The sequence below is a fragment of the Typopeltis vanoorti genome, chromosome 22, assembly GCF_054136105.1.
Source record: "Typopeltis vanoorti isolate ZY-2024b chromosome 22, IOZ_Tvanoo_1.0, whole genome shotgun sequence".
Classification (NCBI taxonomy): Eukaryota; Metazoa; Arthropoda; class Arachnida; order Uropygi; family Thelyphonidae; genus Typopeltis; species Typopeltis vanoorti.
Genome location: NC_143570.1, coordinates 59,082,830 through 59,098,439, shown reverse-complemented (window position 1 = coordinate 59,098,439; position 15,610 = coordinate 59,082,830). Strand labels below are relative to the sequence as shown.

The 15,610-nt window shown below is 37.4% G+C and overlaps 1 protein-coding gene across 1 annotated transcript in view; it reads left to right on the top strand.

Moving 5' to 3' along the window:
- The window catches only part of LOC150094441 (adenylate cyclase type 1-like), a 619,545-nt gene that overhangs the window by 430,212 nt on the left and 173,723 nt on the right, over window positions 1-15,610 (top strand). The window contains exon 12 of the mRNA XM_090412469.1: window positions 7,133-7,217. Within this exon, the coding sequence (XP_090268595.1) occupies window positions 7,133-7,217 (85 nt within the window). The remainder of the gene's footprint in view (window positions 1-7,132; window positions 7,218-15,610) is intronic.

The following is a 15,610-nucleotide window of genomic DNA, read 5'->3' as shown; positions in this document are numbered from 1 at the left end:
ATATTTAACTTACCATCTTCACTAAAAATCGTGCCTAAGTAGCTAAAATGTTTTATTTGTTCTATAAGTTCATCATTCACAATGCAGTTGATATTTTCAATGTTTCTGCCTATTTTCATTGTCTTTATCTGTGATGGTGGGAACAAATGACTTGAGTAGTGGTGTAAATAGGGCAGCGAGAGATAAGAGATTCTTGCTTGAGGTTGTACGAAAGAAGACACAGAGAGGAAAGATAGTGTGTGTGTGTGTGTGTGTGTTGCCTAGGTATTGATAGTGACGAGCTGAGCAGAAGAGCAGTGATATTGAATGGCATAATAGCAAGAATGTGTCAGAAGAGAGGATTGGAATATGTGGATGCTTGGAGTGTGTTTGAGAGCAGAGAAGAATTGTATGCAAGAGACCACTTGCATTTGAATGAGGAAGGACATAGGCATCTGCAAAGATTGCTGTTCTGAACAAGTCAGTGTGTCCCAGTGTGGATGGTAGCAGAGGTGGACTCTTGTGGGAATGGGTACTTGGGAGAAGGGGGACAACATCAGGTAATGCTGAGCCCAGTGGAGTCTAGATGGGATAATGCTGGGTATAGAAACAATGGCGTTTTTATGCTTTATACTAATGCCAGGAGTATTCAGAATAAGGAAGAGGAATTGGTGGCACTGATAGCATCAGCCTGGCCAAAGATAATTGGGATCACTGAGACGTGGTTGACAGAAGAGAATATTATTACAGGAATAGAAGTTGCAGGGTACAGAATTTTTTGGCAGGATAGGAAGGGAAAGCGTGGTGGTGGAGTACTGCTTATGATCAGTGATGACCTATCATATGGTGTGAGGTGGAGGTGGGCAAGACAGGATATTTAGTGGGGTGTTGCTACAGACCAAGGAGCACAGAGAGTGGGGACCAGGAGATGTTGAGACAGTTGAGTGTGGCAAGTGCAAGAAGAATGATTGTTATGGGAGATTTTAACTACAGCAGTATAAATTGGAGAGAGGAAGATGCATGTAGCAATAAGGGAATGGAATTTCTAGAATTCTTGAGGGATAAATGTCTTAGGCAACATGTAACAGAGGGAACAAGAGGTTCACGAGTTTTGGATTTGGTTATAGCATCAGAAGAGTTGATAACAACTGAGATGACATCTCTCCCACCAGTTGGAGAGAGTGACCATGTGATTTTGACTTGGAAAATGAATAGACATGCAGGAATATCAAAGAGATGGGAACATATGTGGAATTATAAAGCAGCTAGGAAATTTTTTAGCTATGTGGCCTGTAGGAGAAGAAATAACTGTGGAAGAATGACATTGTGAGATAAAAATGGGAATAGAGTGACTGATGTAGAGGACATAGTGGAATTGTTCAATGAACACTTTATTGGAGTATTTCAATAAAGTGTTCATTGAATTCAATTTGAATACTAGAGGGATAGAGCAGGTTCGAGGTTTAGAGGTGCAGGAGGAGAATGAGTTCCACATACTGAGTACTCTGGATGTTAGTAAAGCTGTGGGACTGGATAGTATTTCACCACGAGTTTTGAGAGAATGTGCTAAGGAACTGACAGGGCATTTAACCTGGCTTTTTCAATGAAAGTCTGGCTGCAGGAAAGGTGCCCACGGATTGGAAGGAAGGTAAGATAGTGCCATTGCATAATGGTGGTAGCAGACTGGAAGTGTCTAATTATAGGCCAATTTGTGTGTCATCAGTAATTAGTAAGATCTTGAAGAAAGTAGTGAGGGACCATATACAGCATTGGACAGATGAGGATAATGTTATCTGTGAGAGCCAACATGGATTTGTGAAGGGGCACTCTTGATTTAGCAATATGCTAGCCTCTTATAATAAAGTTACAAGAGCATTAGATGAGGGAAAGGCATATAATGCCATTTTCCTAGACTTAGCAAAGGCATTTGACAGGGTGCCACATGATAAGCTGATATTCAAGTTGCAGAACATGGGTCTGGATGTCAGATTGGCCAACTGGATTCAGGATTGGTTGTCCGATAGGTATCAGAGTTGTGTATGGTGGGGCAGTTTCAAGGAAGCAGAGGGTTATGAGTGGGGTTCCACAGGGCTCAGTACTGGAACCTATATTGTTTAACCTTTATATCACTGACATTGTCCATGGATTACAAGGGGATATTCAGTTGTTTGCGGATCATGCGAAGCTGAGAAGGGTTATTAGTAATAGTGCAGATGTGGTAGCCTTGCAAGAGGATTTGAATAAGCTAGATAGATGAGTAAATGAATGGGGGTATCAGTTTAATACAGCAAAATGTAAGGTCTTGAGGTTTGGGACACATCGATTGGACACTGCATACTGTATGGGAGGAGTTAAATTGGAGGAAGTGGGAGAGACAAGAGATCTGGGGTTGATGATTGATAGAAATATGAAATTTAGGGGACATATTGCAAAGATAGTAAAGGTAATACAGAGGACTGGAATAATGAGAAGGACACTGACCTGCAGAGATATAAGGGTTATCATTCCGTAGTATAAGACTGATCAGACCACACTTAGACTATTGTTCTCAAATCTGGTCTTCAAGATTTGAAGAGGATAAATTAACTGTGGAAAGGGTACAAAGGCGGATAACAAAGATGGTGTTAGGATTGTACAATGTTAGTTATGAGGATCAGCTGAGGGAGTGCAGGCTACAGAGTTTGGTGGATAGAAGAAGAAGAGGTGATATGATTGAGACTTCTAAACTGTTGACAGGTGGTTACAGGGTTGACACTGGGGAGTTCTTTTGCTTGTTTGAACAGCGGGAAGGAGTCATGACAAGGGGCCATCCCTGAAAGTTATGAAAGGAAACTGTGAGAAAGAGGGCGAGGAGTGGATTCTTTGCATGGAGGGTGATTGAATGATGGAATGCATTGCCTGATAGAGTGGTGAGAGCGAGTACGGTCAATGCGTTTAAGGAGTGGTATGATAGATTTTGTGTTTCCTCGATGAGTCTTGATAGACTTGTTTCTTAGAAAGGACCTCCCATGATGAGTCTTTTGACTCCATGGAGGCCTGAATAATAATAGTAATACTGACCTTCATACCATATCTATTACAACATTTATTCAATTTAATCAGGGAATCTTGCAGACTTGTAGCGGATTTATTTAGAAGTATAACATCATCCGCATAAAGCAAAAAGCTAAGATTAGCACCTCCAATTTTGATATCAGGTTTAATACAATTTTCCTTCATAATGTGAACCATATAGATAATGAATAACAGAGGGGATAATGTACATCCTTGTCTCGCACCAGGTTTAACATTAAACTGTCTTCCTGTACATCCTCAATTCTAACTGCTGACTTACAACTCAAATAAAGACTAAGTATTGCTTGATATAATGCCCCATCAACACCATATAACTATGGGATTTGGAATAGCTTCTCTCTTGGCACCTTGTCATATGCCTTTTCCAGATCTACAAAACTTAAATACAGATCTTTGTTATATTCCCATGATTTCTCAACTATCTATCGTAAAGTGAAAATCTGATCCTGACAGCCTCTATTTGGCCTGAATCCAGTTTTTTCTTCACCAAGATTCTCTTTCACCATCCTTCTCAACCGTTTCTCAAGTATACTTGCATATATCTTACCAGGAACACTCAGTAGAGAAATACCTCTGTAATTCTCACATTCAGTTTTATTTCCCTTTTTATATATGGGTACTATGAGAGCTCTACTCCAATCATCTGGAATTAGTCCCTCTGTCCAGGCCTTCTGAACTATGCAGTGCAGCCACTGTAACACTTTTATACCTCCATACTTAAGCATTCTGGTCGAATATTATTATTATTATTCATGACACGTCCAAGGAGTCCGAAGACTCATCGCAAGAGGACACCTACAACTGTCTCAACTATTATACCGAACCTCTACTACGAATCATCTCCATCAACGCCATCTACCGCCAACCTCCACCAATACCACAACTAGTATTTTTTTGTCTGTAAATTGTGTGTGTTCTGAAGGGCCGATTTGCCTGTATGTGGGATGAAAAACCTGAGTTTCCGGGAGAAAAAACCCTGCTACCTCCATATGAGATCGGCTAACTCACTTCGATTGAAGTGGTCCAGATAAAGATTCCTCCCGTCGTGATGAGAATCGAAATTAGGCCTATTCCAATCATCATCATCTACTCCTGCTGCTTTTCCACATTTCAGGCTTTTGATGGCTTTTTCTACTTCAAGTATGGATATGTATGCCTGTTAAGTGTTTTTTAACACTGTGCTATCACTGTTTGTTTCATTTAGCAATTTTTCGAAGTAATTACTCTATACTTCAAGGATATCTTTTTCTCCCATTTTCATTTCACCTTTATCATCTGTAACTCCTTTTACAGCGCTCTTTCCTCCATTTCTAAGCTTCTTCAACAAACTCCAGAATATCTTACCACCTTCTTGATATTTATTTTCCATGTTCTTGCCAAAGTCCTCCCATGACTTTTGTTTAGCTAGTTTTACACAGTGTTTAGTTTTCTTACATTTGTCTCTGTATTCTCTAAGAGCACAAGCTAACTTATTTGCCAGGAACTTTTGATATGCTTTCTTCTTTTCCTTCGCTGCCTCTTTAACTTTCTGTGTCCACCATGGAGTTCTGATTTTTCTATCCTTGTAGACAACCTCACCACATGCCTCTCTGGCTGAATCAATCAGTGTTTTCTTCAGGGCTTGCCACTGAATCTCCAGGTTTTGGTTCCTGCTCTCAAACTGTTTTATTTTTTCATGAATAATATTTGTATTTTAGTCTACAGTTCACATCTGAGAGCTGCTCAACTTTTATTCACTTTAAAACTTTTTTACATGTTATTCTTTCAATATGAAATTCAGTTTTATCCTGCTCAGGATTAAATAGTGATCACTTCCAATTTCAAATCCTCTGTACACTCTGGTGTCCTGTACCAGTGGGAAAATATCACTATCATCAATAACGTAGTCAATGAGACTTTTCTTATTCCTTGCGTCTTCTCTCCATTTGAATTTGTGCAAATTTTTATGTTGGAACATTGTGTTAGTAATAACCAATCCATGTCCTGAGCAGAAATCTAACAGTTATTTTCCATTATTATTAGTTTTGCTCTTTTCTCCAAATTTTCCCAAAATATTTTTGTATGTCTGACAATCATTTCTTACTCTGCTATTTAGATTCCCAACAAGGACCAACTTTCCCTTTTTCATTGTGTCAGTTGCTTTCTCTAAAGCCTCAAAAAATTCCTCCACTTCTACCTTAGTAGAACCTTCTCCTGTGGGACCATCGGCACAAATAAGTCTCAATGTCCAGGTCCCCATTTTCATATTTGCCAGCATCACTCTACTTGAGACTGCCTGCCATTCAAGAAGATTAGCCTTGTATTTATTGTTGAATACTATGGCTACTCATTCTTTTCCTTGATTGTCATTGCTTGAATATAACATTTTGTATTTATTGCTCAGAAAGATCTCACCAGTTTTTGTCTTTTTTGTTTCAGTCACTCCTATTATGTCGATCTGGTACTTATCCAGTTCCTCAGCTAGCTCCATTTCTTTGCCATATAACTTCTTGGCATCTTTAATTTATAGTATGACCAAGTGGAAAAGCTTTAGTTACAAGTTGCAGCATCCTCTGCTCAATTTACTTGTCACTGAAAAAAACTAAGCAAATTTACGTACAGCCACCAAGAGTGGTCTTCTCATAGCCTTGTGCAATGGAACCTCTACATCATTATCTCTCCTTATCATAAAAGGTCATAGAATGTGGTCTTCAAGTCCATTTTGCCATCCCCTCATCCTCTGAAATTCATATTTTGCTATACACCACCTCCGGATTCTGAATCTTGTCCACTTCCTGGAAGAGCTGCACTGCTATAGTACACAGTGTTACATCGCACTCTAAAGTGTATTATATCAGTATTATTTTACACTTCAGAGTGCAAATCACCAACCCATTTCAATCTTCCAGAAGATAACTGGCAGGAATATAAATTTTTATAACTCTTTTAATTTTGTGTTTTTCATCAGCTGCCAAACCACATGAAATATCTATATATTCTCCACTGTACAGTTTGATATTGTGTGTGTGTGATAGAACACCACTCACTATCCATCTCACTAATGTGTTATCGTTATACATCAGCGACAAGTAGTGCTGCCTCTAAAGCAAATCTTGCCTAGTTGGAGGAAATGCCAACTAGACTCCTAAGTGGTAGATGACTTTCATCACATGATGAATTACCATTATTCTTTCATATTAGAGGTGTGATGTGGCTTGCTTTGTTTGATCTCCAGCCCAACGTCTCCAGTTTGTTCTCTTCCCCCAGCCTATCTTCTTTGATGCAATGCAGGTGAAACCCTTCTTTAGCATGCTTAATACATTGTAATTAATAAAGGAACATCTCCTCCATTCAAGAGTATAGCAGTAAATATGGTGCCACAGGCTTCATTGTACTGTTTGGTCCTTTGTACTGCCACAATTAGTACAGAGGACCAAACTTGATGGTGCTGTATTGGTAATTTGTAAATAATCCGTTTGCCATCTACTTTGTTACAGTAATTAACAATAAGGGAAGGCAGAGGAGTCAAGGCCTTGAATGGACAGGAGACTGGGCACTTCCAGAATGGAAGATATGTTCATAAGTCTGTGATGCTTTAATCCCTGCTCTCTGATATCACCAAGCATGAAAGGCAATGTAAAAAATATTGTCTTAAGGGTTCCAATTTTCCTTGGACTCTCTTGAAGAACTTATAATAAATAAACATTTTAGTGACATTTTTGGTAAGCCCCATCAACATGAATAGTATTCTTAAGCTGAATGAATTTGGGATTTATATTATATAGTATTAGGAATTGTACAGATAAGAAGTTTTGAATGGAAGATGACAGCAAATATCTTGCAGGATAAGAAAGTTATGGGTGTGCTTGCTACGAAAGACTAGGGTTATAATTCAGGTTAATGACAAATGCATATGACTGCTAGCTCATCTTACTGTAGATTTCTCCATTAAGCTAGTTCATGGATATTTTGCTTATGGATGCAAAACACTTAATCCTATCTGACTTTTCATTTTAACAAATGTTTTAAAAAAAGAAGACTTTTTTTTTTTTTTTTTAAGATTAATTGACTTTTTTTTTTGTTGTTGTTGTTGTTCTAGGACTTTGGTTCTTGTTATTCTTTTCATAACTGCCTTTGTATGGATATCACTACTTCTTTTTATGACCCTTGGTGCTCGACTAAAAGTAAGTATTTATATAATCAAAATTCTCTACCTTTCTGATAACTTAATGTTTGTATTGACCTAGATGTCGGATTAACTTACCCACTCTTATTTTATGAACTATATATATAAAGCTGTGTGTTAAGAGAATACTGCATAATTAGGGAAAGGAAAGGTATGGAAGAATATGGAATCCACTCACTACACATATAGCATATAAAAAAAACTTACCTTACCTTAATAGGAAATTTGACTGAGCCTTCATCTTTGCGACAAAGATAGGTACAAAGCTTGTAGTATATAAAATAATATGTTGTTATAGGCCAAATTGCAATGGGTTCAATGTAATTCATTGTGTCAGACCCTTTGAAATTAAACATGAGATGCTGCATCTGTTACTGTTATGTTAATTAAATAAAGATATCAACACTATAGATGAATTTACTGTGCTCTGTAATTTTTATTTTGCATAAAAGCTGTACACTGCAAATCAGTATAAGAATGAAAAACAGTCAGAATAATGATAAAGCATAAACTAAATAAGGTGGAATATTTACATTATACAATCAACCAAAATCAGTACACTTTTATATGTGCTCCTTTATTAGCACGCACAATGTCAAGTCAATAGGCTATCTCCAACCAGGTTCTCTGAAGTATGTCAGGGGTGATGGCAGACACAGCAGCAGAAATGCGATGTTTCAGGTTCTCTAGGCTGCCCAATTTAGTTGCATAGACTGTGTCCTTCACATACCCCCACAAGATAAAATTAAGTGGGCTAAGATCCAGCAGTCATTGTATCTGATCCACTGCTGAGGGAAGACCCTGTCCCTGATGTCATGTTTGAAACAATGACAAAACTACAATAGCCCTGTGCAGCAGCACCACCACAGTATCATGACAAGAAAAATTTCTGGATGAAACTTGTGTCTCTGGAACATTTGAACAACCCAAACCTTACATATTTCCACATTTTGATTTTTTACCATTCTTTGAAACTAAGGAGGTCCAATGTGGATGCCCTGTACTTAAATTTAATTAACTAAAATTAGTTAATAGATTTTATTAGTTTCTCATAGCACAGCCAGTTTATAATTAGAAGATTAGGAGAAATTCAAAAGCAAATGCTATCATTTTCTTCTATAATGAAACCTATGGGATATTATAGAATCACATATGTACCACAGTAAAAAAAAAAAAGTGATTTTATTTTACAGATATTTCATCTTACTTATCATAAGACATCATCAGTGTAGACAGAGAATGACAAAGAATTTAAATAAAAGAAACAGTAGTGCATGCATTACATTGGAATGCCTCTATATATACTGTTGTGTGTTCATTGGTTACAAACTATTAGGCTGAAAATAAAATTAAATTGAATAATTTTGAGTTTACGAAGAAAAAAAAAATAAGTGCATGCATTACATTTGAATGCCTCTATATATACTGTTGTGTGTTCATTGGTTACAAACTATTAGGCTGAAAATAAAATTAAATTGAATAATTTTGAGTTTACGAAGAAAAAAAAAAAATATATATATATATTTTTTTTATATATACATAAAATAGTTAAGGATAATAATTTCCCACGCATTAGGAATGGCAAGGCAGTTGTTACAATTGAGGTCAGGTCAGTGAAGTAGGGCTTCAGCACTTTCCTTGTATAAACATTCATGTTTATACATGAATCTATGTAACAGTTTGGCATTTTTTCAATCCCATGTGTGCTAAACTATATTTGTGAGGTTTGACTTCCAACTCATGGATGGAGTCTTGATTTTCAAAGATGTGTTTGTTGATAGATCTTCCTGTTTGTCAACTAGTAAGACAAGTCAACTAGTAAGACAAGTTGCATCAATGGTGAGAGAGTTTGTCTTTTGGAGAAGGCAACATATTATGAATTTGGTTGATGGGTTTGTATAATGTTTATATAATGTTAGTATAATGTTGATGAGTTTATATTTTCTCATAATTTTTGGCACTTGTTCAGAGTTGCCTTTAACATATGGTATAGGAGTCCTGTGGACTCCTTGTCTAGGTTGCTGTATAGGAGAGTTGTTAATTATTTTATGCTTGGATTGTACCATTTAGTAGAGCTGGTTTGCTTGATAGTTTCCAATTCTTGTTTAAGAGATCCTTCAAAGGAACAAATCTTGTATGAGACACTAGGGAATTAATAATGCCATATTTTTGAGATGGATAGTGGACTGATATAGTGACCTATAAAAGTTTGTTTTCAGTAGACCTATGTGGAAATTGATCCATCCATCACACATTTCGTTGGATGTGTACATGTAGAAAGGAAATTCTTTTTGATGATTCTTTTTATGAACTTAATACTAGGATATTGATTTTTTGTAGAAATGAAGTTCTGGTTCTGTGTGACTTTACATTGCAAAGGCATCATATTTGTATAGCAGCCAGATAGATGGTTCTGAGAAAGAGAGAAGATTCTTTTTTTATTTGTATTTTTTTAATTAATTTTATTTTCAGCCCAGTTTGTAATCAATGAACATATATATAAATAGAGAGGAATTCCAATATAATGCTATCTCTACCATTTCTTTTATATGAATGTGGTATGATAAATATGTTGTTAGTTGAATGAATCTCCCACAATGAGTCTTCTGACTTCATGGAGGGTGCAATAATAATAATAATAAATTCTTTATTGTTGTTCTCTCTCTCTCTACACTGATGTCTTACGATACATAAGATGAAATATCTGTAAAATAAATCATTTTTTCCCTGTGGTATACATGTTATGTAATAATAACTGTTATCATAGCTGTGTATGCCTAACAGTGGATATCTTTTGTATGCCAGTACATTTATAATAAAGCATTATTAGTATCTATGGTATTAAGTATAAATTTGAGTGTATTAAGGACTAAGGTTAAACAGAGGGGGGGGGGAATTGTGTATGTGTGTATGTATACACTGATCGAAACAGTTAGTGGATACTTTGGTTTATTTTTAAGTTATAAAGTATAAAAATAATTAACAAATGTAACAGTTATTTTAAAATATTCTTAATATACAACAGTAGTGGCTTGTTGCACTCACTTCCACAGTGCATAATTATCACTTAAATTGTAGACTTGTGTCATCTACCACCCATTATTAAAAATGACAGAACAACATGATATCCCAGAATCCATGGCTTGGAGAGCCATTGGTCGATTAGAAGCTGGACAAATGCAGCAAGTTGTCGCTCATCGTGTCATGTATCTCAAAGTATAATTTTGCGACTTTGGAATCGCTTTCTGGAGACGGGAAATGTTTGCCGAAGAGAAGGTCAAGGTCACCCATCAACAACAACAACTCCAAGAGACAATCAGTATTTGTCATTACTTGCCAGAAGAAATCTAATATTTAACACAACTTTAAAGTGAACTTGCCACAGCAACAGGGAGGCTGGTATCGACACCGACAGTATGAAAGCATCTTCATGCCATAGGTTTATATGCTCAAAGACCAATGGTTTGCATAACACTTACTGCAAATTACATAAGAGCCCAAAGAATTTGGGCACAGGAACACCGCAATTGGTCAAATGAGGATTGGGCTCGTGTACTTTTTAGTGACAAGTCCAGGGTTCAGTCTACAACCAGATAACTGACGTATCTTGATATGGCGTAAAAGTTGAACAAGAAATAATCCACAGTTTGTTTGTGAAAGACCCCAACATCAAGGTGGGAGTTTGATGGTATGGCCTGGAATAAGTATAGATGGCCATACAGATATCTATTTTATCAGAAATGGATCCTTAACAGCGCAAAGGTATCGCAATGAGATTTTGGAACCTATAGTTTGTCCATATGCTGCTGCAATTGGCCAAGAATTCATTTTTATGGATGACAATGCACGACCACACCGTGCAAAGTTGGTACAAGAGTGGTCTGAGGAAGAAGGTATTGAACGAATGGACTGGCCTGCCTGTTCACTGGATTGTAATCTAATCAAACATGCCTGGGATGCTTTAGGTAGGCATGTTTCTGCTTGACTGGTGTCACCACGATCACTTCAAGAGCTCGAAATTGCTCTCACAGAAGAGTGGGGAGGAATATCCCACAAGAACTGTTTGATCATCTTATCTGGTCCATGCAATCAAGATGTACCACTGTTTTGGTTATCTGATAGGTATCAACAAGTTGTGTATGGGGGTGCAATATCCAGGAAAAGGAAAGTCACTAGTGGAGTGCCTCAGGGGTCTGTTTTAGGGCCATTACTATTTAACTTATATATTAATGATATTGGTGAAGATTTGGATGGAGATATTCAGTTGTTTGCAGATGATGCAAAGTTGGGACGAACCATAAAGAGTAGTGAAGATGTTGTGGCCTTGCAAGAAGACTTGAATAAATTGAGTGATTGGGCAAGCAAATGGGGATGTGAGTTCAATGTTGCAAAATGTAAAGTTTTAAAATTTGGAAAACAAAGATGGGATGCAGAATTTATGCTTGGTGAGAATATATTGTTGGAAGTAGAGGAAATAAGAGATCTGGGGGTGATAGTGGATAAGGATCTAAAATTTAGGGGACACATCGCCAAAATTGTGAAGACAACACAAAGACTTCTGGGAATGATGCAGAGGGCACTGACACGTAGAAGTAGGGAGATACTTGTTCCAATGTATAAGGCTTTGATTAGGCCACACTTGGACTATTGTGCCCAGATTTGGTCACCGGGTTTTCAGAAGGATGAAGAGATGTTGGAAAGGGTCCAAAGGCGACTGACTAAGGTAGTTTCTGACCTCTGGAATGTTGAGTATGAGGAAAGATTGAAAAGATGTAATTTGCAGAGTCTTGTGGAGAGAAGGAAGAGGGGAGATATGATAGAGACCTACAAGTTGGTAAGGGGTTGTTATAGGATCAATGGTGGAGAAGTTCTACAGAGAATAGTGGGAGATCAGGGGAGAACCAGAGGTCATCCCTGGAAACTCTATAAGGAGGGTGTGAGTAAGGGAGTGAGAGGCAGGTTTTTTTCGTGCAGAGTTGTGAGTGATTGGAATGCCTTGCCTGAGAGCGTGGTGTCTGCAAGTAGTTTGAATGTGTTTAAGACACGGTATGATGAGATGTGTGTGTAAGATAAAAGGACCTCCTAGATGAGTCTTTGACTCCATGAGGTCTTGTTTAATAATAATATAATAATAATGGAGACCATACACCCTATTAAAAATTAACAAAAGCGTTTTTGGTTATTCTTGTTGTTATTCTTGTTAAAATTATTTCATGCTGAAAGGTCTAATTTGTTAAATTTGTAATGAATATCGATTATTTAAACAATATCTCATCAATGACACCCTATCCATAAGTATGAAATATTTATTCATGTACAAAGTACTCAATAGTTATAATTATCTGACAGAAACTAAAATATCCCCCAATTGTTTTGAGCAGTGTGTGTGTGTGTATACTGGGTTAAGTTTGGTATTACAATTTTCCAGACAAAGTTCATCAGTATGATTCAGATTTTGACTGATTGTTGAATTAAGGCTTCAAAATTTTTCCTAAATAAACATTACTGATGGTGATATACCATTACAGTAGCCTAGAGTTAGTCATAGATGATCCTGTGACTACTGTCAATCATAGGAAGAGCATATACAGTATTTTATAAGCCAAATATAGTTAGCTCTCTTGACAACAAACTGCTGAAAACTTTGACCCTGAAATCCCATAGGCCCACTGCTATTCTCTAGAATATTCACTATAGCAAGCACTATATCCTTTATAATAAACTATTCATGTGGTGCTCAGGACTTTGCACTAATGAGAGTCAGCAGTATATGGATGCATGGAGTACATTTGAGAACAGAAGTGAGTATTCAAGATATGGATTACATTTGAATGCAGAGGGGCACATTGGCAAGTGAGTGTATCAGGGCAGGGAAACTAGAATTACACAGGTGGAATGTAGCAGGGATGACCTTGTGGGGGATAGTGGCTTGAGAAATGAGAGGGTATAAACTACTATAGAGCCACGTGGAGTGTGAGGGGAATAATAATAGTTACTAGAATACTGGCAATGCACTGGTTTTTCTGTATTCAAATGCTAGGAGCAGTAGAAATAAAGGGAATGAGTTTATGATATTGATTGACTCAGTCTTTCCAAAGGTTGTTGGTTCAGTGAAACTTGGTTAACTGAGAAGGATGTTTTAACAGAGATAGAAATTGAAGGGTATAGCATATTTTGGCAGGATAGGGAGGGTAAACGTGGTGGTGGAGTCTTATTCATGATAAGAGATGAATTGTGCCCCCTTAGGGTGGAGAATCACAGTGGAGATAACTCTATTGGCTTATGGTGTGAGATAGATCTTTATAAGATAAGATATTTAGTGGGATGTTGCTATAGACCAGGGAATATAAATAGTGATGAACAGGAAATGTTTAGGCAAATTAGTTTGGCAAGTGGCATTATGGGAGAACTTCAACTATAGTAATATAAACTGGGCCAAAGGCGACAGCATGCAGCAATAAAGGAACTAAATTTTTGGATTTCTTGAAGAACAACTATCTTAGGCAGCATGTGGTGGAGGGAACATAAAGATCAAGAATTTTGAACTTGGTTATAGCATCAGAATATCTGACTGATTGTGACTTGGATGCCATATTCTCCCCCTCCCCCCATTGGTGAGAGTGACCATGTAGCCCTGACCTGGAGGAAGAATAGGCATATGGGGGTGTTGAAACAGAAAGAATATATGTTCAATTAGAAGGCAGACTATGTCTAGCTTCTAATTGAACATATATGTTCAATTATTAGTATAGACTACGAAAAAGCATTTGATTTAGTTAAAACATCTGCAACACTAAAAGCACTTGAAACCCAGGGAACTGAGAAACCATATATTGAAACACTAAAAAGACAAAGGCAGATAACAAAGATGGTTTCAGGACTGTACAATGATAGTTATGAGGATTGGCTGAGGGAATGTGGACTGCAGATTTTGGTGGATAGAAGGAGGAGTGGTGATATGATTGAGACTTTTAAACTGTTGAGAGGTGGTTACAGGGTTCACACTGGGGAGTTCTTTCGCTTGGTTGAACAGCGGGAAGGAGTGATGACAAGAGGCTATCCCTGGAAGTTACGAAAGAAAACTGTGAGAAAGAGAGTGAGGAGTGGTTTCTTTGCATGGAGGGTGGTTGAACCATGGAATGCATTGCCTGATGGAATGGTGAGAGCGAGAATGGTCAATGAGTTCAAGGAGTGGTATGATAGACTTTGTGTTTCTTGGGGGGGGGGGGAGGACCTCCCCTCAATGAGTCTTGATAGACTTTGTGTTTCTTAGAAAGGACCTCCCACGATGAGTCTTTTGACTCCATGGAGGCCTGAATAATAATAATAAAACATATTTACGATAATGCAACTTCTGTAATTAAATTATATAAAAACAGTGAAAGTTCCCAATGCAAAAAGGCATCTAGCAAGGCGACACCATATCTCCCAAATTATTTATAGCTGCACTAGAGAAAGTCTTTAGAAGCCTTGATTGGGAAACAAAAGAAATAAACATAAATGAAGAAAGGCTGCATCATCTGAAATTTGCAGATGATATTGTCCTAATAGCAGATAATTTTGAAGATCTGGAAGAAAGGCTGAATCAGCTAAATGAAGCCTCCAGAGTAATTGGATAAAAATAAATAGAGAAAAAACAAAAATAATGATGAATAAATACATAAACCATAGAACTGTCAAAGTTGAAAACCATGAAATAGAACAAGTTAGTTCATATGTATATTTGGGCCAATTGTTATCCTTTGAAGATTGCCAAAGAAAAGAGATTGAACAAAGAATTCATCTTGGATGGATGGCTTATGGGAAAATGAGAGACATATTCAGAAATAACATCCCTATGAGTCTAAAAAGGAAAGTTTTCAACGAGTGCATACTTCCTGTCCTAACATACATAGGAAAAACATGGACTTTAACAGAAGCCCTAAACTAAAAGCTGAGAACAACATAACATTGCATGGAGAGAAGTATGCTAAAAAGAACATTAAGAGATAGGAAGACAAATACCTGGATAAGATCTCAAACAGGTGTCATGGATATTGTAAAATAATTAAACAGGCTAAGTGGAGATGGGCTGGCCATCTCCCGTCATTGGACTAGAAAAACAACAGAGTGGAGACCAATAGATGGGGCAAGACAAAGAGGAAGACCAAGAAGAAAGTGGAGGGATGAACTGGAACAAATTGCAGGAGTGAGATGGATGGGAGAGGCAGAAAACCGAGTGGTCTGGAAAATCATGGGGGAGACCTTCGTCCAGCAGTGGACAGAACCAAAAGGTTGAAGAAGACGAAGGCAGACTACTATCATAGATTTAGAAACCAGCTTGCAGCAGTACAATGGATGAAAGAATTTCAAGGAAGAGGGGTCATTAATGCATGAGAGATACTTAAATGA